We start from the raw sequence: 23,721 nt of genomic DNA, 5'->3' as shown, positions 1-23,721 counted from the left end.
TGGGGATATTGCCGCTGAAAAGGGAGAACTAAATAAGCCTAAGATATTGCCGCTGAAAAGGGAAAACTAAATAAGCCTAAGATATTGCCGCTGAAAAGGGAGAACTAAATAAGCCTAAGATATTGCCGCTGAAAAGGGAGAACTAAATAAGCCTAAGATATTGCCGCTGAAAAGGGAGAACTAAATAAGCCTAAGATATTGCCGCTGTAAAGGGAGAACTAAATAAGCCTAAGATATTACCGCTGAAAAGGGAGAACTAAATAAGCCTAAGATATTGCCGCTGTAAAGGGAGAACTAAATAAGCCTAAGATATTACCGCTGAAAAGGGAGAACTAAATAAGCCTAAGATATTACCGCTGAAAAGGGAGAACTAAATAAGCCTAAGATATTGCCGCTGTAAAGGGAGAACTAACTAAGCCTAAGATATTGCCGCTGAAAAGAGAGGTCTAAATAAGCCTAAGATATTGCAGCTTAAAAGGGAGAACTAAATAAGCCTAAGATATTGCTGCTGTAAAGGGAGAACTAACTAAGCCTAAGATATTACCGCTGAAAAGGGAGAACTAAATAAGCCTAAGATATTGCCGCTGAAAAGGGAGGTCTAAATAAGCCTAAGATATTGCCGCTGAAAAGGGAGAACTAAATAAGCCTAAGATATTGCCGCTGAAAAGGGAGAACTAAATAAGCCTAAGATATTGCAGCTGAAAAGGGAGAACTAAATAAGCCTAAGATATTGCCGCTGTAAAGGGAGAACTAAATAAGCCTAAGATATTGCCGCTGAAAAGGGAGAACTAAATAAGCCTAAGATATTGCTGCTGTAAAGGGAGAACTAAATAAGCCTAAGATATTGCCGCTGAAAAGGGAGAACTAAATAAGCCTAAGATATTGCCGCTGAAAAGAGAGAACTAAATAAGCCTAAGATATTGCCGCTGTAAAGAGAGAACTAAATAAGCCTAAGATATTGCCGCTGAAAAGGGAGAACTAAATAAGCCTAAGATATTGCTGCTGAAAAGGGAGAACTAAATAAGCCTAAAATATTGCCGCTGAAAAGAGAGAACTAAATAAGGCTAAGATATTGCCGCTGAAAAGGGAGAACTAAATAAGCCTAAGATATTGCCGCTGAAAAGGGAGAACTAAATAAGCCTAAGATATTGCCGCTGTAAAGGGAGAACTAAATAAGTCTAAGATATTGCCTCTGAAAAGGGAGAACTAAATAAACCTAAGATATTGCCGCTGAAAAGGGAGAACTAAATAAGCCTAAAATATTGCAGCTTAAAAGGGAGAACTAAATAAGCCTAAGATATTGGTGCTGTAAAGGGAGAACTAACTAAGCCTAAGATATTACCGCTGAAAAAGGAGAACTAAATAAGCCTAAGATATTGCCGCTGTAAAGGGAGAACTAAATAAGCCTAAGATATTGCCGCTGAAAAGAGAGAACTAAATAAGCCTAAGATATTGCTGCTGTAAAGGGAGAACTAAATAAACCTAAGATATTGCCGCTGAAAAGGGAGAACTAAATAAGCCTAAGATATTGCAGCTGAAAAGAGAGAACTAAATAAGCTTAAGATATTGCCGCTGTAAAGAGAGAACTAAATAAGCCTACGATATTGCCGCTGAAAAGGGAGAACTAAATAAGCCTAAAATATTGCCGCTGAAAAGAGAGAACTAAATAAGCCTACGATATTGCTGCTGAAAAGGGAGAACTAAATAAGCCTAAGATATTGCCGCTGAAAAGGGAGGTCTAAATAAGCCTAAGATATTGTCGCTGTAAAGGGAGAACTAAATAAGCCTAAGATATTGCCTCTGAAAAGGGAGAACTAAATTAACCTAAGATATTGCCGCTGAAAAGAGAGAATTAAATAAGGCTAAGATATTGCAGCTGAAAAGGGTGAACTAAATAAGCCTAAGATATTGCCGCTGAAAAGGGAGAACTAAATAAGCCTAAGATATTGCAGCTGAAAAGGGTGAACTAAATAAGCCTAAGATATTGCCGCTGAAAAGGGAGAACTAAATAAGCCTAAGATATTGCCGCTGAAAAGGGAGAACTAAATAAGCCTAAGATATTGCCGCTGAAAAGAGAGAACTAAATAAGCCTAAGATATTGCCGCTGTAAAGGGAGAACTAAATAAGCCTAAGATATTGCCGCTGTAAAGAGAGAACTAAATAAGCCTACGATATTGCCGCTGAAAAGGGAGAACTAAATAAGCCTAAGATATTGCCGCTGAAAAGGGAGAACTAAATAAGCCTAAGATATTGCCGCTGTAAAGGGAGAACTAACTAAGCCTACGATATTGCTGCTGAAAAGGGAGAACTAACTAAGCCTAAGATATTGCTGCTGTAAAGGGAGAACTAAATAAGCCTAAGATATTGCTACTGTAAAGGGAGATCTAAAAAAGCCTAATATATTGCAGCTGAAAAGGGAGAACTAAATAAGCCTAAGATATTGCTACTGTAAAGGGAGATCTAAAAAAGCCTAATATATTGCAGCTGAAAAGGGAGGTCTAAATAAGCCTAAGATATTGCCGCTGAAAAGGGAGGTCTAAATAAGCCTAAGATATTGCCGCTGAAAAGGGAGGTCTAAATAAGCCTAAGATATTGCCGCTGAAAAGGGAGGTCTAAATAAGCCTAAGATATTGCAGCTGAAAAGAGAGAACTAAATAAGGCTAAGATATTGCCGCTGTAAAGGGAGAACTAAATAAGCCTAAGATATTGCCGCTGTAAAGGGAGAACTAAATAAGGCTAAGATATTGCCGCTGTAAAGAGAGAACTAAATAAGGCTAAGATATTGCCGCTGAAAAGGGAGAACTAAATAAGCCTAAGATATTGCCGCTGAAAAGGGAGGTCTAAATAAGCCTAAGATATTGCCGCTGAAAAGGGAGGTCTAAATAAGCTTAAGATATTGCCGCTGTAACAGGAGAACTAAATAAACCTAAGATATTGCCGCTGAAAAGGGAGAATTAAATAAGTCTAAGATAGTGCTGCTGTAAAGGGAGGTCTAAATAAGCCTAAGATATTGCAGCTGAAAAGGGAGAATTAAATAAGGCTAAGATATTGCTGCTGTAAAGGGAGGTCTAAATAAGCCTAAGATATTGCCGCTGTAAAGAGAGAACTAAATAAGGCTAAGATATTGCCGCTGTAAAGAGAGAACTAAATAAGGCTGAGATATTGCCGCTGTAAAGAGAGAACTAAATAAGGCTAAGATATTGCCTCTGAAAAGGGAGGTCTAAATAAGGCTAAGATATTGCCGCTGAAAAGGGAGAACTAAATAAGCCTAAGATATTGCCGCTGAAAAGGGAGAACTAAATAAGCCTAAGATATTGCAGCTGAAAAGGGAGGTCTAAATAAGCCTAAGATATTGCCGCTGTAAAGGGAGAACTAAATAAGCCTAAGATATTGCCGCTGTAACAGGAGAACTAAATAAACCTAAGATATTGCCGCTGAAAAGGGAGAATTAAATAAGTCTAAGATATTGCTGCTGTAAAGGGAGGTCTAAATAAGCCTAAGATATTGCAGCTGAAAAGGGAGGTCTAAATAAGCCTAAGATATTGCAGCTGAAAAGGGAGAATTAAATAAGGCTAAGATATTGCTGCTGTAAAGGGAGGTCTAAATAAGGCTGAGATATTGCCGCTGTAAAGAGAGAACTAAATAAGGCTAAGATATTGCCTCTGAAAAGGGAGGTCTAAATAAGCCTAAGATATTGCCGCTGTAAAGAGAGAACTAAATAAGGCTAAGATATTGCCGCTGTAAAGAGAGAACTAAATAAGGCTGAGATATTGCCGCTGTAAAGAGAGAACTAAATAAGGCTAAGATATTGCCTCTGAAAAGGGAGGTCTAAATAAGGCTAAGATATTGCCTCTGAAAAGGGAGGTCTAAATAAGGCTAAGATATTGCCTCTGAAAAGGGAGGTCTAAATAAGGCTAAGATATTGCCGCTGAAAAGGGAGAACTAAATAAGCCTAAGATATTGCCGCTGAAAAGGGAGAACTAAATAAGCCTAAGATATTGCCGCTGTAAAGAGAGAACTAAATAAGCCTAAGATATTGCCGCTGAAAAGGGAGAACTAAATAAGCCTAAGATATTGCCGCTGAAAAGGGAGAACTAAATAAGCCTAAGATATTGCCGCTGAAAAGGGAGAACTAAATAAGCCTAAGATATTGCCGCTGAAAAGGGAGAACTAAATAAGGCTAAGATATTGCCCCCAAGACAGAACATGCAGTGATCTGAGATGTCATCGCAGAAAATGCATCATGTCTGCAGAAAGAAAAGGACACATACAGGAACTGTTAGCACTCTTTCTTTGCAGTGCTGCTCCAAATTAGACTGTTCTCTTCAAACAGCGCTTTGCTCTTGCTGCACTGTGTAAGTTTTCCTTATTACAATGTATCCAGAGCAAAGTGCTGTTTGAAGTGAACAGTAAAATATGCAGTAGCACTGCAAAGCAGCAGTGCATTTATTATTGACTGTCTCTCATATTTTTTCAAACTCACCCCCTAAGACATTCGTATGAGCAATGCACCTATTTTATTACTACATTTCTATGTTAGAGAGAAAAGGAAACTAATTTATTCAAGAGACATTTTACAATTTCTTTTTTTTTTTTCTGCAGCTAATTTCTAATGCAATTTTCAACTTCTGCACTATATTATAAAACTTTAAAAATTGCGTTATTCTCCATTTAACCAACACATTGCAACTGAACTGGTGCTTTAGTGTAACTAAATAATTTAAAATTGAATTTTATATAAAACTCGCGTGCAGAAAAATGTTCACGAAAAAAAATCTCATCGCAGAAAGTGAAAAAAAGTTCTGCCTCTGGGGATATTGCCGCTGAAAAGGGAGAACTAAATAAGCCTAAGATATTGCCGCTGAAAAGGGAAAACTAAATAAGCCTAAGATATTGCCGCTGAAAAGGGAGAACCAAATAAGCCTAAGATATTGCCGCTGAAAAGGGAGAACTAAATAAGCCTAAGATATTGCCGCTGAAAAGGGAGAACTAAATAAGCCTAAGATATTGCCGCTGTAAAGGGAGAACTAAATAAGCCTAAGATATTACCGCTGAAAAGGGAGAACTAAATAAGCCTAAGATATTGCCGCTGTAAAGGGAGAACTAAATAAGCCTAAGATATTACCGCTGAAAAGGGAGAACTAAATAAGCCTAAGATATTACCGCTGAAAAGGGAGAACTAAATAAGCCTAAGATATTGCCGCTGTAAAGGGAGAACTAAATAAGCCTAAGATATTGCCGCTGAAAAGAGAGGTCTAAATAAGCCTAAGATATTGCAGCTTAAAAGGGAGAACTAAATAAGCCTAAGATATTGCTGCTGTAAAGGGAGAACTAACTAAGCCTAAGATATTACCGCTGAAAAGGGAGAACTAAATAAGCCTAAGATATTGCCGCTGAAAAGGGAGGTCTAAATAAGCCTAAGATATTGCCGCTGAAAAGGGAGAACTAAATAAGCCTAAGATATTGCCGCTGAAAAGGGAGAACTAAATAAGCCTAAGATATTGCAGCTGAAAAGGGAGAACTAAATAAGCCTAAGATATTGCCGCTGTAAAGGGAGAACTAAATAATCCTAAGATATTGCCGCTGAAAAGGGAGAACTAAATAAGCCTAAGATATTGCTGCTGTAAAGGGAGAACTAAATAAGCCTAAGATATTGCCGCTGAAAAGGGAGAACTAAATAAGCCTAAGATATTGCCGCTGAAAAGAGAGAACTAAATAAGCCTAAGATATTGCCGCTGTAAAGAGAGAACTAAATAAGCCTACGATATTGCCGCTGAAAAGGGAGAACTAAATAAGCCTAAGATATTGCTGCTGAAAAGGGAGAACTAAATAAGCCTAAGATATTGCCGCTGTAAAGAGAGAACTAAATAAGCCTACGATATTGCCGCTGAAAAGGGAGAACTAAATAAGCCTAAGATATTGCTGCTGAAAAGGGAGAACTAAATAAGCCTAAAATATTGCCGCTGAAAAGAGAGAACTAAATAAGGCTAAGATATTGCCGCTGAAAAGGGAGAACTAAATAAGCCTAAGATATTGCCGCTGAAAAGGGAGAACTAAATAAGCCTAAGATATTGCCGCTGTAAAGGGAGAACTAAATAAGTCTAAGATATTGCCTCTGAAAAGGGAGAACTAAATAAACCTAAGATATTGCCGCTGAAAAGGGAGAACTAAATAAGCCTAAAATATTGCAGCTTAAAAGGGAGAACTAAATAAGCCTAAGATATTGGTGCTGTAAAGGGAGAACTAACTAAGCCTAAGATATTACCGCTGAAAAAGGAGAACTAAATAAGCCTAAGATATTGCCGCTGTAAAGGGAGAACTAAATAAGCCTAAGATATTGCCGCTGAAAAGAGAGAACTAAATAAGCCTAAGATATTGCTGCTGTAAAGGGAGAACTAAATAAACCTAAGATATTGCCGCTGAAAAGGGAGAACTAAATAAGCCTAAGATATTGCAGCTGAAAAGAGAGAACTAAATAAGCTTAAGATATTGCCGCTGTAAAGAGAGAACTAAATAAGCCTACGATATTGCCGCTGAAAAGGGAGAACTAAATAAGCCTAAGATATTGCCGCTGAAAAGGGAGGTCTAAATAAGCCTAAGATATTGCCGCTGAAAAGGGAGAACTAAATAAGCCTAAGATATTGCCGCTGAAAAGGGAGAACTAAATAAGCCTAAGATATTGCAGCTGAAAAGGGAGAACTAAATAAGCCTAAGATATTGCCGCTGTAAAGGGAGAACTAAATAATCCTAAGATATTGCCGCTGAAAAGGGAGAACTAAATAAGCCTAAGATATTGCTGCTGTAAAGGGAGAACTAAATAAGCCTAAGATATTGCCGCTGAAAAGGGAGAACTAAATAAGCCTAAGATATTGCCGCTGAAAAGAGAGAACTAAATAAGCCTAAGATATTGCCGCTGTAAAGAGAGAACTAAATAAGCCTACGATATTGCCGCTGAAAAGGGAGAACTAAATAAGCCTAAGATATTGCTGCTGAAAAGGGAGAACTAAATAAGCCTAAGATATTGCCGCTGTAAAGAGAGAACTAAATAAGCCTACGATATTGCCGCTGAAAAGGGAGAACTAAATAAGCCTAAGATATTGCTGCTGAAAAGGGAGAACTAAATAAGCCTAAAATATTGCCGCTGAAAAGAGAGAACTAAATAAGGCTAAGATATTGCCGCTGAAAAGGGAGAACTAAATAAGCCTAAGATATTGCCGCTGAAAAGGGAGAACTAAATAAGCCTAAAATATTGCAGCTTAAAAGGGAGAACTAAATAAGCCTAAGATATTGGTGCTGTAAAGGGAGAACTAACTAAGCCTAAGATATTACCGCTGAAAAAGGAGAACTAAATAAGCCTTAGATATTGCCGCTGTAAAGGGAGAACTAAATAAGCCTAAGATATTGCCGCTGAAAAGAGAGAACTAAATAAGCCTAAGATATTGCTGCTGTAAAGGGAGAACTAAATAAACCTAAGATATTGCCGCTGAAAAGGGAGAACTAAATAAGCCTAAGATATTGCAGCTGAAAAGAGAGAACTAAATAAGCTTAAGATATTGCCGCTGTAAAGAGAGAACTAAATAAGCCTACGATATTGCCGCTGAAAAGGGAGAACTAAATAAGCCTAAAATATTGCCGCTGAAAAGAGAGAACTAAATAAGCCTACGATATTGCTGCTGAAAAGGGAGAACTAAATAAGCCTAAGATATTGCCGCTGAAAAGGGAGGTCTAAATAAGCCTAAGATATTGTCGCTGTAAAGGGAGAACTAAATAAGCCTAAGATATTGCCTCTGAAAAGGGAGAACTAAATTAACCTAAGATATTGCCGCTGAAAAGAGAGAATTAAATAAGGCTAAGATATTGCAGCTGAAAAGGGTGAACTAAATAAGCCTAAGATATTGCCGCTGAAAAGGGAGAACTAAATAAGCCTAAGATATTGCAGCTGAAAAGGGTGAACTAAATAAGCCTAAGATATTGCCGCTGAAAAGGGAGAACTAAATAAGCCTAAGATATTGCCGCTGAAAAGGGAGAACTAAATAAGCCTAAGATATTGCCGCTGAAAAGAGAGAACTAAATAAGCCTAAGATATTGCCGCTGTAAAGAGAGAACTAAATAAGCCTACGATATTGCCGCTGAAAAGGGAGAACTAAATAAGCCTAAGATATTGCCGCTGAAAAGGGAGAACTAAATAAGCCTAAGATATTGCCGCTGTAAAGGGAGAACTAACTAAGCCTACGATATTGCTGCTGAAAAGGGAGAACTAACTAAGCCTAAGATATTGCTGCTGTAAAGGGAGAACTAAATAAGCCTAAGATATTGCCGCTGAAAAGGGAGAACTAAATTAGCCTAAGATATTGCCGCTGAAAAGGGAGAACTAAATAAGCCTAAGATATTGCTGCTGTAAAGGGAGAACTAACTAAGCCTAAGATATTGCTGCTGTAAAGGGAGAACTAAATAAGCCTAAGATATTGCCGCTGAAAAGGGAGAACTAAATTAGCCTAAGATATTGCCGCTGAAAAGGGAGCACTAAATAAGCCTAAGATATTGCCGCTGTAATGAAACGGTGTGGTACATATCTATCTGTATATCGCCCTCTGATAGCGAAGATATATTACATTCCCTGGTATCGCATCTGATTGGCTGGATGGGGTAACCAAATGTACAGGACAATATGGTCGTTTCCATTAGTTGTGACAACTTTCAGACACAAAGCGTTAAACTATCTGACCGTTGTGAAGTCTACAAGTTTCCGTATTGTGTCTCACAACTGTACATAAATGTTATTTGGTGTTAAGCGCAACTCTACTCATTGTCATTAATCGTTCAGCAACTTGGTAATGTAGAGTCGCTGATTATGTTACTTAGCAACTCTAATCCAATGGTATAAAAGAGCAATTTGGTGCTTGTGACACTGATCAGGAGTGTTTCTTTTTAAGACACGATGAGTCCACGGATCATCTTAATTACTAATGGGATATTCACCTCCTGGTCAGCAGGAGGAGACAAAGAGCAGCAGAGCTGTTAAATAGCTCCTCCCTTCCCTCCCACTCCAGTTATTCTCTTTGCCTGCGTTAGTGATAGGAAGTGGTAAAGTGAGGTGTTAGATTCTTCAATCGAGTTTATTATTTTTAAAGTAGTGCAAGATTGTGCTGCTTTGTCCTGGGGTGTAGCCGTAGTCCATATCAGTCTCTTCAGTAGAGCCTTGGTGGCTTTAAAACAATGGGAACTTGTGGGACATAATTCTCACTGCGCCTCCCATATTTGTTTGCTGCCGTAACCCTGAAAACCTGAGGCATATTTAATCAGGAATTTCATTTTCTTCAGAGGTCCATGTGGGGGATAGGACTCCTCAAACCTGCTGAACTGCCTTTGCTGTCAGGCAGATATATGAGGTAAGTGCTTGTTTATTTTTCCTGGGACACTTAGAGGAAAAAGAGCACTTTTATTACACTTCATTACATTTCACATAAGGCTTATGGTTGCACAATATAACGTATAAGCGCTTGCGACATATAAACTCTGAGGGTCTGAGAGGACCAGACAGCATGTTACAGGCACTGGGGCTGGGAGAAAGCATAATTATGGTGTTTTTTATTACTATGGCGTTATTTACCATAGCTATAACGGCCAGGAGTGTGTTGTTGCGCTTAGCCATGCTAACGATGGGCGGATCATCTAGATTGCGCACCTTTCATAGCTGCTGAGGTGTGGGGGTGTCTTTATTTTTAGTCTATAGCTGTTTGACAACGTTGTTTTGTACTTTTTCTCGCACGCAGTAAAAAAGTTACACTTTAAAATTTAAAGAAACAGTAACTTTTTTTGATAAAAAAATTTTGTGTAAAAATTAAAGTTTTCATTGCATATTTACATTTTTGTGACGTTGATTGGAGTAGCCGTGTTAGTCCAGAGATTTAGATATCAAAATAACAAGAGTATTGCATTGAGCAATGATACTTTTTTTATTGGACTAACTATACATTTATAAGTTGACAAGCTTTCGGAAGAGTTCCTTCCTTTATCAAGTCTGGAGCAATACGGCAATAAGACAGGATAAAAGCTCTGAAGCTAGCTAATTCCTTCATTAATTCCTTCATTACAGACGCTTCTCTTCAAATGATCAAACTGGCAGCTAAAAGTTCAGGTTTCTCTGTCCTAGCCCGCGTCCTATGGTTAAAACTTTGGTCTGCGGACGTGTCATCTAAGTCTAAGCTTCTAGCGATTCCTTACAAGGGGAAGACCTTGTTTGGTCCTGACTTGACGGAAATTATTTCTGATATATCGGGAGGCAAGGGTCATCTACTCCCTCAGGATAAGAGAAACAAGCAAAAGGGACGACTGAATAATTTTCGTACCTTTCAAAATTTCAAGGGAAATTCTTCTTCTTCCTCCTCTAAGCAGGAACAATCCAAGCCTGCATAGAGACCCAACCAGTCTTGGAACAAGCCCAAACAGTCCAAGAAGCCTGCTGCTGATTCCAAGACTGCATGAAGGGCATGCCCCCGATCCGGGTCCAGATCTGGTAGGGGGCAGACTATCCTTTGTTCAAACTTGGGTTCTGGACGCTCAGGATCCCTGGTCAATAGAGATAGTGTCCCAGGGATACAAATTGGTGTTCAAGAGTTTTCCTCCCAGAGGCAGGTTTCGACTTTCAAGATTATCTGCAGACCAGATAAAGAAAGAGGCGTTCTTACATTGTGTAAAATACCTTTCTATCATGGGAGTGATTGTTCCCGTCCCAGTACAGGAACAAGGTCAGGGTTTTTATTCCAACCTGTTTGTGGTCCCCAAAAAAGGAGGGAACCTTCAGACTAATTTTAGATCTCAAGAGTCTAAACAAATTTCTCAGAGTTCCATCCTTCAAGATGGAAACTATACTTTCCATTCTCCCATTGATCCAAGAGGGTCAATTTATGACAACAGTGGATTTAAAGGATGCGTATCTACATGTTCCCATTCACAGGGATCATCACAAGTTCCTAAGGTTTGCCTTCCAGGACAAGCACTTGCAGTTCGTGGCTCTGCCTTTCGGTCTGGCCACGGCTCCAAGAATATTTACAAAGGTTCTGGGGTCTCTCCTGGTGGTTCTCCGACCACAAGGCATTGGGGGGGCGCCTTATCTGGACGATATTCAGATGCCAGCCTTTTAGAGTGGGGAGCTGTCTGGGGCTCTCTAAAGGCTCAGGGACTTGGACTCAGTCAGAGTCTGTTCTTCCTATAAACATCCTGGAACTGAGAGCGATCTTCAATGCTCTTCTGGCCTGGCCTCAGTTAGCCTCGGCCAAGTTTATCAGGTTCCATTCGGACAACATAACTTCAGTAGCCTACATCAATCATCAGGGAGGAACGAGGAGTTCCTTAGCGATGACAGAAGTAACCAAGATAATTCAGTGGGCGGAGGCCCATTCTTGCTACCTGTCGTTGATCCACATCCCAGGGGTGGACAACTGAAAGGCGGACTTTCTGAGCAGACAGACCTTTCATCTGGGGGAGTGGGAACTCCATCCAGAAGTGTTCTCCAGCCTTATTCTCAAATGGGGTCAGCCAGAGTTGGATCTCATGGCATCTCCACAGAATGCCAAGCTCCCTAGCTACGGTTCGAGGTTCAGGGATCCCCAGGCGGAACTGATAGATGCCCTGGCGGTTCCTTGGAACTTCATTCTAGCATACCTGTTTCCTCCGTTTGCTCTTCTTCCTGGGGTAATTGCTCGAATCAAACAGGAGAGGGCTTTGATGATCCTCATAGCACCGGCCTGGCCTCGCAGGATTTGGTATGCAGATCTGGTGGAGATGGCTTTTCTGTCACCTTGGAGACTTCCGTTGAGGAAGGACCTTCTGATTCAGGGGCCCTTCCTTCACCCATATCTAGTTTCTTTGAAGCCGACTGCTTGGAGATTGAACGCTTAATCTTATCCAAGCGGGGGTTTTCTGACTCGGTCATAGAGACCATGGTTCAGGCCCGTAAACCTGTAACTAGGAGGATTTACTATAAGATTTGGCGTAAATATCTCTATTGGTGTGAATCCAAGGGATCATGGAGTAGAGTTAGGATTCTTAGAATTTTGTCTTTTCTCCAAGAAGGTTTGGAGAAGGGTTTATCGACAAGTTCCCTAAAGGGTCAAATTTCGGCTCTATTTTATTTCACAAAATCTGGTGAATGTCCCAGATGTAGAATCCTTTTGTAAGGCCCTAGTTAGGATCAGGCCTGTGTTCAAACCAGTTACTCCTCCTTGGAATCTTAATTTAGTTCTCAGAGTTCTTCAAGGGGCTCCATTTGAGCCTATGCATTCCTTAGATATCAAGTTGTTATCTTGGAAAGTTTTATTTCTTGTTGCTATTTCTTCAGCTCGAGGAGTATCAGAGCTCTCGGCTTTGCAGTACGAGTCTCCTTACCTTATTTTCCACTCAGATAGGGTAGTTTTACGGACTAAATTAGGATTTCTTCCTAAAGTGGTTTCAGATCGAAACATTAATCAGGAGATTGTCGTTCCTTCTTTGTGTCCTAATCCTTCCTCTCGTCCTAATCCTTCCTCTCAGAAGGAACGTCTTATGTACAATTTTGACGTGGTCCGTGCCTTAAAGTTTTAATATTCAGGCGACTAAAGACTTTCGTCAGTCTTCTTCTTTGTTTGTAATTTTCTCTGGAAAACGTAAGGGTCAGAAAGCTACGGCTACTTCTCTTTCTTTTTGGCTGAAGAGTATCATACGTTTTGCATATGAGACTACTGGACAGCAGAGAGGGTTACGGCTCATTCCACAAGGGCTGTTGCTTCCTCGTGGGCATTCAAAAATGAAGCTTCTGTGGAACAGATTTGCAAGGCTGCAACTTGGTCCTCTCTTCATACTTTTTCAAAATTTTACAAATTTTACATTTTTGCCTCAGCTGCGGCTGTTTTTGGGAGAAAGATTCTTCGTGCAGTGGTGCCTTCCGTTTAGGTTCCCTGTCTTGTCCCTCCTGTATCATCTGTGTACTCTAGCTTGGGTATTGAATTCCATTAGTAATTAAGATGATCCGTGGACTTGTGTCTTAAAAAAGAAAAGAACATTTATGTTTACCTGATAAATGTATTTCTTTTTTGACACGATGAGTCCACGACCCGCCCTGTTCTTTTAGACAGGTTGTGGGTTATTGTAAACTTCAGACACCTCTGCACCTTGGCTTTTCCTTTCTCTTCCTAACTTCGGTCGAATGACTGGAGTGGGAGGGAAGGGAGGAGCTATTTAACAGCTCTGCTGTGGTGCTCTTTGCCTCCTCCTGCTGACCAGGAGGTGAATATCCCATTAGTAATTAAGATGATCCGTGGACTCATCGTGTCAAAAAAGAAATAAATTTATCAGGTAAGCATAAATTTTCTTATTGCTAAGATGTATCATTACTTAAAGGGACACTAAAGCCAACATTAAACTTGCATGATACAGATAGAGCAGGTCATTTTAAGACCCTTTTATATTCACTTCTATTTTCAAGTGTGCTTCGTTCTCTTGGTATTCATTGTTGACAAATAATATGTACATATCCCACACTAGAGTGAGCTAACTGGTGATTGGTGCCTGTATACACTTGTCTCTTGTGATTGGCTCACTAGATGTGGTCAGCTAACTCTCAGTAGTGCATTGCTGCTCCTTCAGCAAAAGATAACAAGAGAATGAAGCACATTTTATAACAGAAGTAAATTAGAAAATTGTTTAAAATTGTGTTTTTTATCTGAATCCTAAGAGGAAAAAAAATGGGTTTCATGTTCCTTAAAGGGAAACTAAAGCTAAAATTAAACTTTCATGATTCAGATAGAGCAGCAGTTTTAAACTTTTCAATTTTACTTCCATTATCAAAAAGTGCACAGTCTATTTATATGCACACTCCTACTGAGCATGTGCAAGAGTTCACAGTGTGTACATATACTAGTCTGGGATTGGCTGATGGCTGTCACATGATACAGTTACTGTATATGCACACTTTATGAGGCACCGGCTCCTACTGAGCATGTGTAGGAGTGCACAGTTTGTACATATACTAGTTTGTGATTGGCTGATGGTTGTCACATGATACTTGGGGAGCAAACTAATTTGTTAAAAAATAAAATCTATTGCTCATTTTAAAATTCTGAGTAAGCTCTTTTGCATTGTCGGCTTGTTATACACGTGATCATTATGCCAGTGTATTACATGAAATAATCAGTGTATGTAAATGGTAAAATTATTGGACAAAGAAGGTGGGAAGAAGATACAATGGAGACTTTAGAATAAACCATACAGATAGAGAAACAAATATTGTACAAAGCTGATGTAAATCTTTTGGGATTTACAGATCTTCCTGCAGAAAATCTAGACGATAACTCAAATATTGAGGAATATGAGGCCAAGGCAGAGGAAAAGGAGGTTGTTAAAGTCGTCATCAAATCCGAAAACTGTGCAGGTGAGTGATCGCGGTAACGCAGCTTAGGCGTTTTTTTTAATCTTTATTGATCTTTTTGTTCAGACACATAACACAATTTTATGGTAAGTTCATGGTAGCAGAACATAAAGTTGGTTTGAATTGGAACAAAAACACAATTTAATCAACAGAAGTGGCCTAAACCCATAATCCTAGAGATGTTGTAAAAGGCTGAAGGATATGAAACCCAAACACTCTCTGATATGATTCAGACAGGAGATATCAAGTTTACAGTCTACTTATATTATCACATTTGCTTTGTTCCTGTGATATTCTGTGTTGAAGAGATACTTAAGTAGGCATCAGGAGCACTACAGGAAATAGTGCTGCTAAAACTGCTGCCAGACACATGCACTTGCATGAGCTTACGTGCATGCTTTTCAACCAAAGATACCAAGAGATCAAACAATGACAATAGACGTAAATTAGAAAGTTGTTTAAAGTTGTATTCTCTATCTGAGTCATGAAAGAAAAATAATTAGGTTTAACTTCCTTTTAAAGCAGCATCTTTGTCTGTCTAGTTATGACAGTTACAAGGTAATACAAATGGTGAACGAGTCCAGTTGTGAAGTTAAAATGATTTAAGACTCATTGATGGACTTTATCTCCAGGTATATAGAAGTGTTACAGTAATAGCGAGCCTGCTTCTGGAATGAAATATATTTACGTTACCTACCGACTTCTGAGCAAACTTAGCAATGGTGACTTTAGTTCCTATTCTGTTCTGTTACTTGACTGTTTGAGGTTACGGTTAGTTTATGTACGACTCAACACACAGAAGACCTGGCGCTCACCAGCAGGCACACAGCAATGTCTGTGTCACCCGGGTGGTTCCCAGTTGTTTAGCTTAAAGACATGCATTGTGTGGCTGTTGGTTAGGGTCCCAGGAGGGGAGAGACCTTGACGTGGTCCTGGGCTTAAACCGTTTGGTACCAAATGCAACTGACTCTCCCATTTTTGCTTTTAAACAATGCTATGTGCCAACTGGTGAGTGCCAGGTTGTCTGTGTGTGTTGTTGATCATTTTTGTAAGTTTCCCTTTGAGCCTGTCACTCAGGCTGCTCAGGGGTTAACTGCCTGTGTTGCTGGGGACTGTACAGCTGTCTATCAGTGTTCAGGGCTGTGGAGTTTACAGTGACTTATGAGGTGTACCCTGTCGGGTCTGAGAGTGTGGTCCATTCCTGTGTTTTATAGTTAATGCACGACTGACACGTTTTGTAAGTCACGTCATATGTTTGAGATTAAAATTGTTCTGTACATTAAGAATTGTACACCTACAATTTCTAAATAAAGTCAAGAAATTAAAAAAATAAAATAAAATGGATGAGCCAGATATACAACCATGTTGTACAGGACATAACCAAATATTAAAGGTACAGTGTGCCCAAAACAAAACACTATAAATAATAAAGAAAAGCTACAATATGAATACAAATATTGTGTTAGAGGTGCGCACACTATAAATGCAAAAGGTATAGTTGTAATGGCCCAAATGCAAGTCACAGATGTGATATACAGTTAGAATATATACAGTAGTTATACTATATACTTCAATATTAGAACAGTATAAACACATTGTTAGAACAGGGCAAATCAAATATTAAAAAGTCCCCAATATATCCAATGGTGATAGGACGATGTTAAAACGGAAATATAAATATACCTCAGCAGTAACCTCCAATGTGTTTGTTTATATATTTACATAACAATGTTTTTATTAAAAAAAATTATTTAATCCTTAGTTCTAATCAGTTAAGCTTTATAGACACATTGAATATATTTATGTAGAAAATAGATTATGAATCAATTATATAATCAATTATATATGTCAATATTCTGTACAAGGCAAACCATAACATATATTACTATAAATTAACCTAGCTCCAAATGAATCGCCTATTAAAGTATCACAGATGAGTATACCAGAACAATCTATAATTAGCCAACAACTCTAATTCAATAAGTCTAATGGAATTTCCAGGGAAATAGAATTCACTATTTTCAACCCAATATAACCTAATATACCTCACTTAAACCCAGAGATTGCTACACAGTACTACCAATTAAACACATACCAATTAATCTAACATGAAATAACTTCTTATTTAGCCACAATAAAACAAATTCTAAAATATATCACAATAACTGCAATTAACTTATGACATAAAAATATATAAATCCTTTCTTAATAATAATAATATTTAACACCGGTACACTTACTACTCTAGTCTAATCAATATTAAATATAAGAATAAGATACATTTTTGATCACAGCTGCAGCTATACTATGCTATAAAGAATGTCTTTGCTAAAATCTATTAAAAAATATAAAATAACCATTAATGTATTACCAGCAACCGATATTTGAGTTTCAGCTTTTCCAGACAAATTCTTTTCACCGTTATATAAGAGAGAATGCACAAGTCTGGAAGTAAATGTTAGGCCCAATATTGTCTTACAAAACTTATTATTTCCAAGGCAGCAGTTTAAGTCAGTAAGTCAATTTAACCAGGATCAGCCAGCATCAGCCCCATTTTACTTCTTGTGCCAAGATTTTTGTCCACGATAAAAGCCCACCTCTTTTTCTAATCATTTGTGATATTTTGTTTACGTCCTTAATCGAAGCTTGTCCCTTATTGGCACTTGGGAATGCATATTCCCATGGTTGAACATTTAGCAAATATTACAGGAACATATTCTCTTATATGTTTTAATTAAATATACTTATATTTTCTAGTTTGATAAACCTATCTGGTCAGCATATATGGGATTATTTAATACTATTGAATATGTATCGGTCAAAACCAAACATGACATCTTTATCAATTCTATAGTAAAATATGCTCATTGGAGTCTCATTTAATTTCATTTCAATATAAATATAACCCATATTTAGTACATCTCTTTTGAATGCATGAAAACACAAATAAGGTATAATTCATTGAACAACTTATTGCATGTGTATCCCTTCGCATTGGGAATTTTCTGTCTAATTAGATGTCTGAAATAAAAGAAGCAGTGTTGTTGTTCTAAGATTTTGGAACACATTTTAATTTCACCAATGCAGCTAATTATTCAATACAGCAGACATTTCTCCAATATAGTATAATTTTCAGATCAGTACATATATATAGATATTTTTAATACAATCTGAGTATTTGAAATTGAAAGAAATAAATTGCATAATTATCAGATCTAAGTACATGTTTTTAAAATACTTTCTTAGATACCTTTAAGTCAGACGAGGAGTCTAGGGTTCTGTGTATTAAACTCAGCATAGGGTAATTAACTCTTGCATGCAAAGTGGTTACCTTTCCTGTAAACCAATTTTTTTCTGTGTATAGACTTTTGGGCTCCCTTCCCCCAGGGGTCCTAGGATGAGTCACTCTTCAGGCAGGAAATTCTTGGTATGGGGTCCCTTTGAAGAGACCTGCCTTCACTAATTGAACAAATGTTCATCCTTTTCGTCTTCATTGATGTCATAAACAGGGCGGGGGTGGTCTGTTGTGGCTATAGCCCACTCAACTCATGTCAAGGGAGATATTAGTTGACATGAAATATTAAATTATCTAATATATATGTAGTTTATTTAATGCTACTCACAGGTACCCTGACAGAACGATACAGTAGCGCATGAATCAACAGCAGGGTACTCGCAAAGGGAGATGCACATCCAGTGCAATAACTCACAAGCCGAGGCTTCAGAGCTGCTCGGCTGACTCAGTCACTCCGTCAAGACTGCAGGAACTCGAAGGGGCTCTTTTCCAATGACGTCACGACTTCCGGTCCAGAGGAAAAGACGCTGCCGACTGAAGTGTAGCACCTACTATAGGTCTACACAATAATGGATCCCCAAATTCTCTGGGGATCACACTTCAGTTGGTAGCGTCTTTTCCTCTGGACCGGAAGTCATGACATAATTGAAGACGAGCCCCTTTGAGTTTCTCCCTTTGTGAGTACCCTGCTGTTAATTCACACGCTACTGTATCGTTCCATAGATACTGCACCATAAGGCGCGTCTTCTTCTTTGTCTTTCAGGACATTGTTTCTTTTTTGATAAAGAATTGCACATTTATTAAATCTGCCATTGACATATTAAAAATTTAGCAGCTAAAGTAATTAAAGAGAACAAACGTTTCTGTTTCAGCCGTCCTGATATCAGATTTGTATACGGACGTAATTCCCACTCCCTACACAGCTTGATACTTTGCTACGTACCCTAAAAGCAGCCAACATCACTCGCTGTTTGTGAAGATACAGTCCGGGTTTTTCTTCCTTAACCCTTTGAGTGCTAATGATGACTCTGAGCTGTAGCAAATTGTCTCAGTCAGGTGCTAACGACGGCTCAGAGCCGTCACTAGCACTCTCCCACCTTGAGGGAGAGCTGGGGGCTCCTACCCCGATATAGTGACAGGCATCGCCGGGGCTTCACGTTTCGTGCGGTGACGTCACGCGCAATGACGTGATGACATCACTGCGCAAACTTTATTTAACAAATACAAAAAGACAGTATAGGGAAATGGGGCATGCTGCTTAGAAGCCTGTATCTCAGGCATCTAAGCATCTACAGACGCCCCAAGACCAACCGTTGGAAAGATAATCGCCTAACCTTTCCAACGGTATAAGTCTTGGGGATCTGAAAGAAAAAGAAAAAAAGTTTTAAAAAAAATATATTTAAAAAAATAAAAACACCTCAAATCCAGCTTAGCACCCAGGTGGGAAAGTGCTCAGCACTCAAAGGGTTAATGAAAATGATCAGACTTTTCTTGTTACCATTGAAAAGCTAAAATATAAACTTTATTGAAAAATACAACAACAATTACATAAATCTAAAATTGAAATGAGGAAGTGGGAATATCACAACCGCTTCCAATTATTCAGTGGAATCCCAACACTTAATTAAAGGGACAGGAAACCCCAAAAATGTCTGATGATTTGGATAGAACATACAATTTTAAACAACTTTCCAATTTACTTCTATTATCAAATGTGCTTCATTCTCTTGTTATCCTTTGCTGAAGGAACAGTATTGCACTACTTGCAGTTAGCTGAACATATCTTGTTATCCAATTATAAGAGACAAATGTGCAGGCACCAATTAGCAGCTAGCTCCCACTAGTAATATGTGCATATTATTTTTCAACAAGTGATACCAAGAGAACAAAGCAGATTTGAAAATAGAAGTGAATTTTTAAAAGTGTCTTAAAATTACATCCTCTATCTGAATCATGCAGGTTTAATTGTGACTTTCTTATCCCTTTAAAAACATGAACAGGCCGGGGTACCGGAGGTTGTGAATAGTATAATATCAGAATAAGCATCAGTCTTCAGTAAAAGGACAAACACACTTCTCAGTCATTCTAACATTCTCTCTGTGTGCACTGAGGCGTCCTCGTGGGGGTTACCCAGCCAGCCGATTTCTGACTCCATTCGGCTTAGTCATACTTAGTCATACTTAGTCATAGCAGCATACATAATTGTGCAATTAATATATTCACGCTTACATACAATCTCAATATAGTATTCCTCTTTATGAGGTTGTAGCATTCATACATTCATCATTTTCCTATGGTCACAAATATTATTATCCTCTTCGCATACAGTTTTAATTATGCAAAGTGTTATCTTTTATTAATAATCACTTATACGATTACTATTGCGCTTCATGTACACATGCACTCTACAACACAACCCTCCGGCCCCGCCCCCAGGGTAGTTTTTCTCAGTTCCAATGTGGAGTTTCTGTTGAAACCTAGGTTTTCCCTTATCTATCTCTTCTGAAGACAGTAGAGACGGATATAAATATGCAATAAAAGAGAGCGTGCAAACATAAAGAATTGTTAACGTAACTAACAGGGTTTCCACACAGCCTGTTTTATATCATTGATTGTGCTCAGCAAAAGAGATAATTAAGGGAAAAACCTAGGTTTAAACATGGATGCGCCCATTAGTTTGTTTGTTTTTTATATAGAAACTTTAACTTTTATACTTATGTTCAAAGATTTTAACAACTAATAATTAAAACACTTCTACGTATTATTCTTAGTCTAATGTTTGCTTTGAATACATCATACACATAAACACTTTCTTCTATGGAATAAATCTAAATATCTCTTTAAACCACTAGATCCCTATGAGGAAGATATCGATTTTGTATCACTCATTGAAGAGGAAGACGAGGAAGAGCAAGAAGAAAAATATATTCAGAAGATTAAAATCCCAACATCTACCTGTGCAGGTGAGTGAATTATAGTCTGATTAAAGCAATGTTCATAATTCTCTTGTTTTTTTTTAGCCAACGTCATTATTTAAATTATTTTCATAATCTCAACTCATCGATGTGGTCCCCCCCATAATTAGATGTGAGTCAATTCAGTCTGATATTTGTAATTTCCGTAACCTTTATACGTATAATAATACAAATGAAATGTATATCTATGGAGTTCTGTCCAAATAAGTCCCATCAAAATAAGGGAACTTGCAGCCTATTTGTGGGTTCAACTTGCAAAACTCACAATGTTTCCTGAATTAATCGTGAATAAAAGAGCAATAATATTAACGGGACAGTCTACACTAAAATTGTTATTGTATAAAAAGATAGCTAACGCTTTTACTACCCATTCCCCAGCTTTGCACATTGTTGTATTAATATACTTTATAACCTCTAAATCTCTGCCTGTTTCTAAGCCACTATAGACAGCCTCTTATCACATGCTTTTTTATTAGCTTTTCACAACAGGGGAGTGCTCGTTCATGTGGGCCATATAGATAACATTGTGCACAACACAGCACTAATTAGCTTAAATGCAAGTTAATAGATAATGCCTTTTATGATTGGCTAATAGCTGTTATATGGGGGAAGAGATAATGGAAGTAACTTTGAATCTGCCTGTAAAATATCTACTACTTGCTTGAAATTCATAGTAAGTGATATTACGCATTTATTGATTATGCTATTCTACTATCCTATATAATAAAAGGCCAAGTGTGTTTCTCCGAAGCTGTAATGCGCAGTAGAGACATTCTTTTCATATACAATTTTTATATACATTTTTTACTCCATTTATTATTATTTGACATATATATATATATATATATATATATATAATATACTTAATTTCTAGTTAGTCACACTTTATAAGAATTTATCAAAGCCATCAAGTTTATAGTTTAGCTGTTCTTTCAGCGCCACAGATTTTTAGTATTGATTTAGGAGCCAGTCAGGCACTAATCAGTCTAAATCGTCCTCTATAATTTTGTTTTTTGGAGAATATCACCTGTATCTGTAGGCATCTATTTCACTTTTATTTTGCTAGCGCAGTCCTAATTTCTGTAAACTCAGAGACAGCACGAGGACAAACACACCTGGCCTTTGAGTCCCTAGCTGATCTGCGGCAGAAGTGGGTGTGAGAGGGGGCGTGAATTGCAGTGAAGGGGGCGTGGCCAAGCGTGAATTGCAGTGAAGGGGGTGTGGCCGCGCGATAGAGAGAGGGAGAGAGAGAGAGGAGGGAGAGGGGGAGAGAGAGAGGGGGAGAGAGAGAGAGGGGGGGGGGGAGAGAGAGAGAGAGGGGGAGAGAGAGAGGGGGGGAGAGAGAGAGAGAGAGGGGGGAGAGAGAGAGAGAGGGGGGGGGAGAGAGGGGGAGAGAGAGAGAGAGAGAGAGAGGGGGAGAGAGAGAGAGGGGGGGGAGAGAGAGAGAGGGGGGGGAGAGAGAGAGGAGAGGGGGAGAGAGAGAGAGGAGGGGAGAGAGAGAGCTCAAAAGAGAGGGGGAGAGAGAACAGAAGAGGGTGAATAGAGAGAGCAGTAGAAGGGGGATAGAGAGAGGGGGAGAGAGACAGCAAAAGAGAGGGGGAGAGAGACAGCAAAAGAGAGAAGGGGAGAGAGAAAGCAAAAGAGAGTAGGGAGAGACACAGCAAAAGAGAGGGGGGGATAGAGACAGCAAAAGAGAGGGGGGGATAGAGACAGCAAAAGAGAGGGGGGAGAGATAGCAAAAGAGAGAGGGGGAGAGAGACAGCAAAAGAGAGAGGGGGAGAGAGACAGCAAAAGAGAGAGGGGGAGAGAGACAGCAAAAGAGAGAGGGGAGAGAGACAGCAAAAGAGAGAGGGGGAGAGAGACAGCAAAAGAGAGAGGGGGAGAGAGACAGCAAAAGAGAGAGGGGGAGAGAGACAGCAAAAGAGAGAGGGGGAGAGAGACAGCAAAAGAGAGGGGGGGGAGAGAGACAGCAAAAGAGAGGGGGGAGAGAGAGAGCGCAAAAGAGGGGGAGAGAGAGAGCATAAAAAGAGGGGGGAGAGAGCGCAAAAGAGACAGGGGAAGAGAGACGGCAAAAGAGAGGGGGGAGAGAGACAGCAAAAGAGAGGGTGGAGAGAGACAGCAAAAGATAGAGGGGGAGAGAGAGAGCGCAAAAGAGATGGGGGGAGAGAGAGCGCAAAAGAGAGGGGGGACAGAGAGAGCATAAAAGAGAGGGGTGGTGAGAGCGCAAAAGAGAGGGGGGAGAGAGAGAGCTCAAAAGAGAGGGGGGGAGAGAGCGCAAAAGAGAGGGGGGACAGAGAGAGTGCAAAAGAGAGAGGAAGAGAGCGCAAAAGAGAGGAGGGGAGAGAGAGAGCTCAAAAGAGATGGGGGAGAGAGAGCGCAAAATAGAGGGGAGAGAGCATAAAAGAGAGGGGGGGGAGAGAGCGCAAAAGAGAGGGGGGAGAGAGAGAGCAAAAGAGAGGGGGAGAGAGAGAGAGAGCAAAAGAGAGGGAGAGAGCGGAAGGGGTGGGACCGCTGTACTGCAAAAAATGGCCCGTGTGAACGGGCTTTAGGACTAGTATTTAATAATAGTTTAGATACAAACAACGGTTGTTGCTACTGCTTGTACTTCATTCAGCTGTGAGTTTATCCAATATATCGCGTATAGCACTTTTTTCTGTAGGTTAAAATATACTTGTTCACTACATCTTTGTCTAAACATCCATGAGCACTCAGCTTGTTTCATAATTTGATTATACAACCCGGATCTATATACCTTTTAGTTATAGATAGTGAGTTTAATTCACTAAGAGCCTTTTACATTTTCTCTAGATTTACCATTTCCCATGTTATTTTATAAACAGAAGCTCTACATTCTATAGTGAATAGGAATAGTTGAAGCTTGAGAGCCGGGGAAAAAACACAGGGGCTTTTAGTGAATATTACACAGTGTATTGCAGACTCTATCAGTAAATTGGTAGTTTTCCCAGATACCTCCTGGGGACTTAACCACACCCCTGAGGAAGTAGCTAGACAACAAATCTAGTAGAGCATTCTTTTATTAATTATAG

At 39.2% G+C, this 23,721-nt stretch overlaps 1 protein-coding gene across 3 annotated transcripts in view; it reads left to right on the top strand.

Moving 5' to 3' along the window:
* Positions 1-23,721, top strand: part of LOC128635624 (zinc finger protein 614) — a 156,047-nt gene that overhangs the window by 70,538 nt on the left and 61,788 nt on the right. For all 3 annotated transcript variants that reach the window (XM_053688694.1, XM_053688695.1, XM_053688696.1), the window contains exons 7-8: positions 14,300-14,407; positions 20,552-20,662. In XM_053688694.1, the coding sequence (XP_053544669.1) occupies positions 14,300-14,407; positions 20,552-20,662 (219 nt within the window). The remainder of the gene's footprint in view (positions 1-14,299; positions 14,408-20,551; positions 20,663-23,721) is intronic.

The sequence above is a fragment of the Bombina bombina genome, chromosome 7 (genome assembly GCF_027579735.1).
Source record: "Bombina bombina isolate aBomBom1 chromosome 7, aBomBom1.pri, whole genome shotgun sequence".
NCBI lineage: Eukaryota > Metazoa > Chordata > Amphibia > Anura > Bombinatoridae > Bombina > Bombina bombina.
The sequence above is the reverse complement of the archived record's forward strand: the minus strand, read 5'-3'. Positions and strand labels throughout refer to the sequence as shown.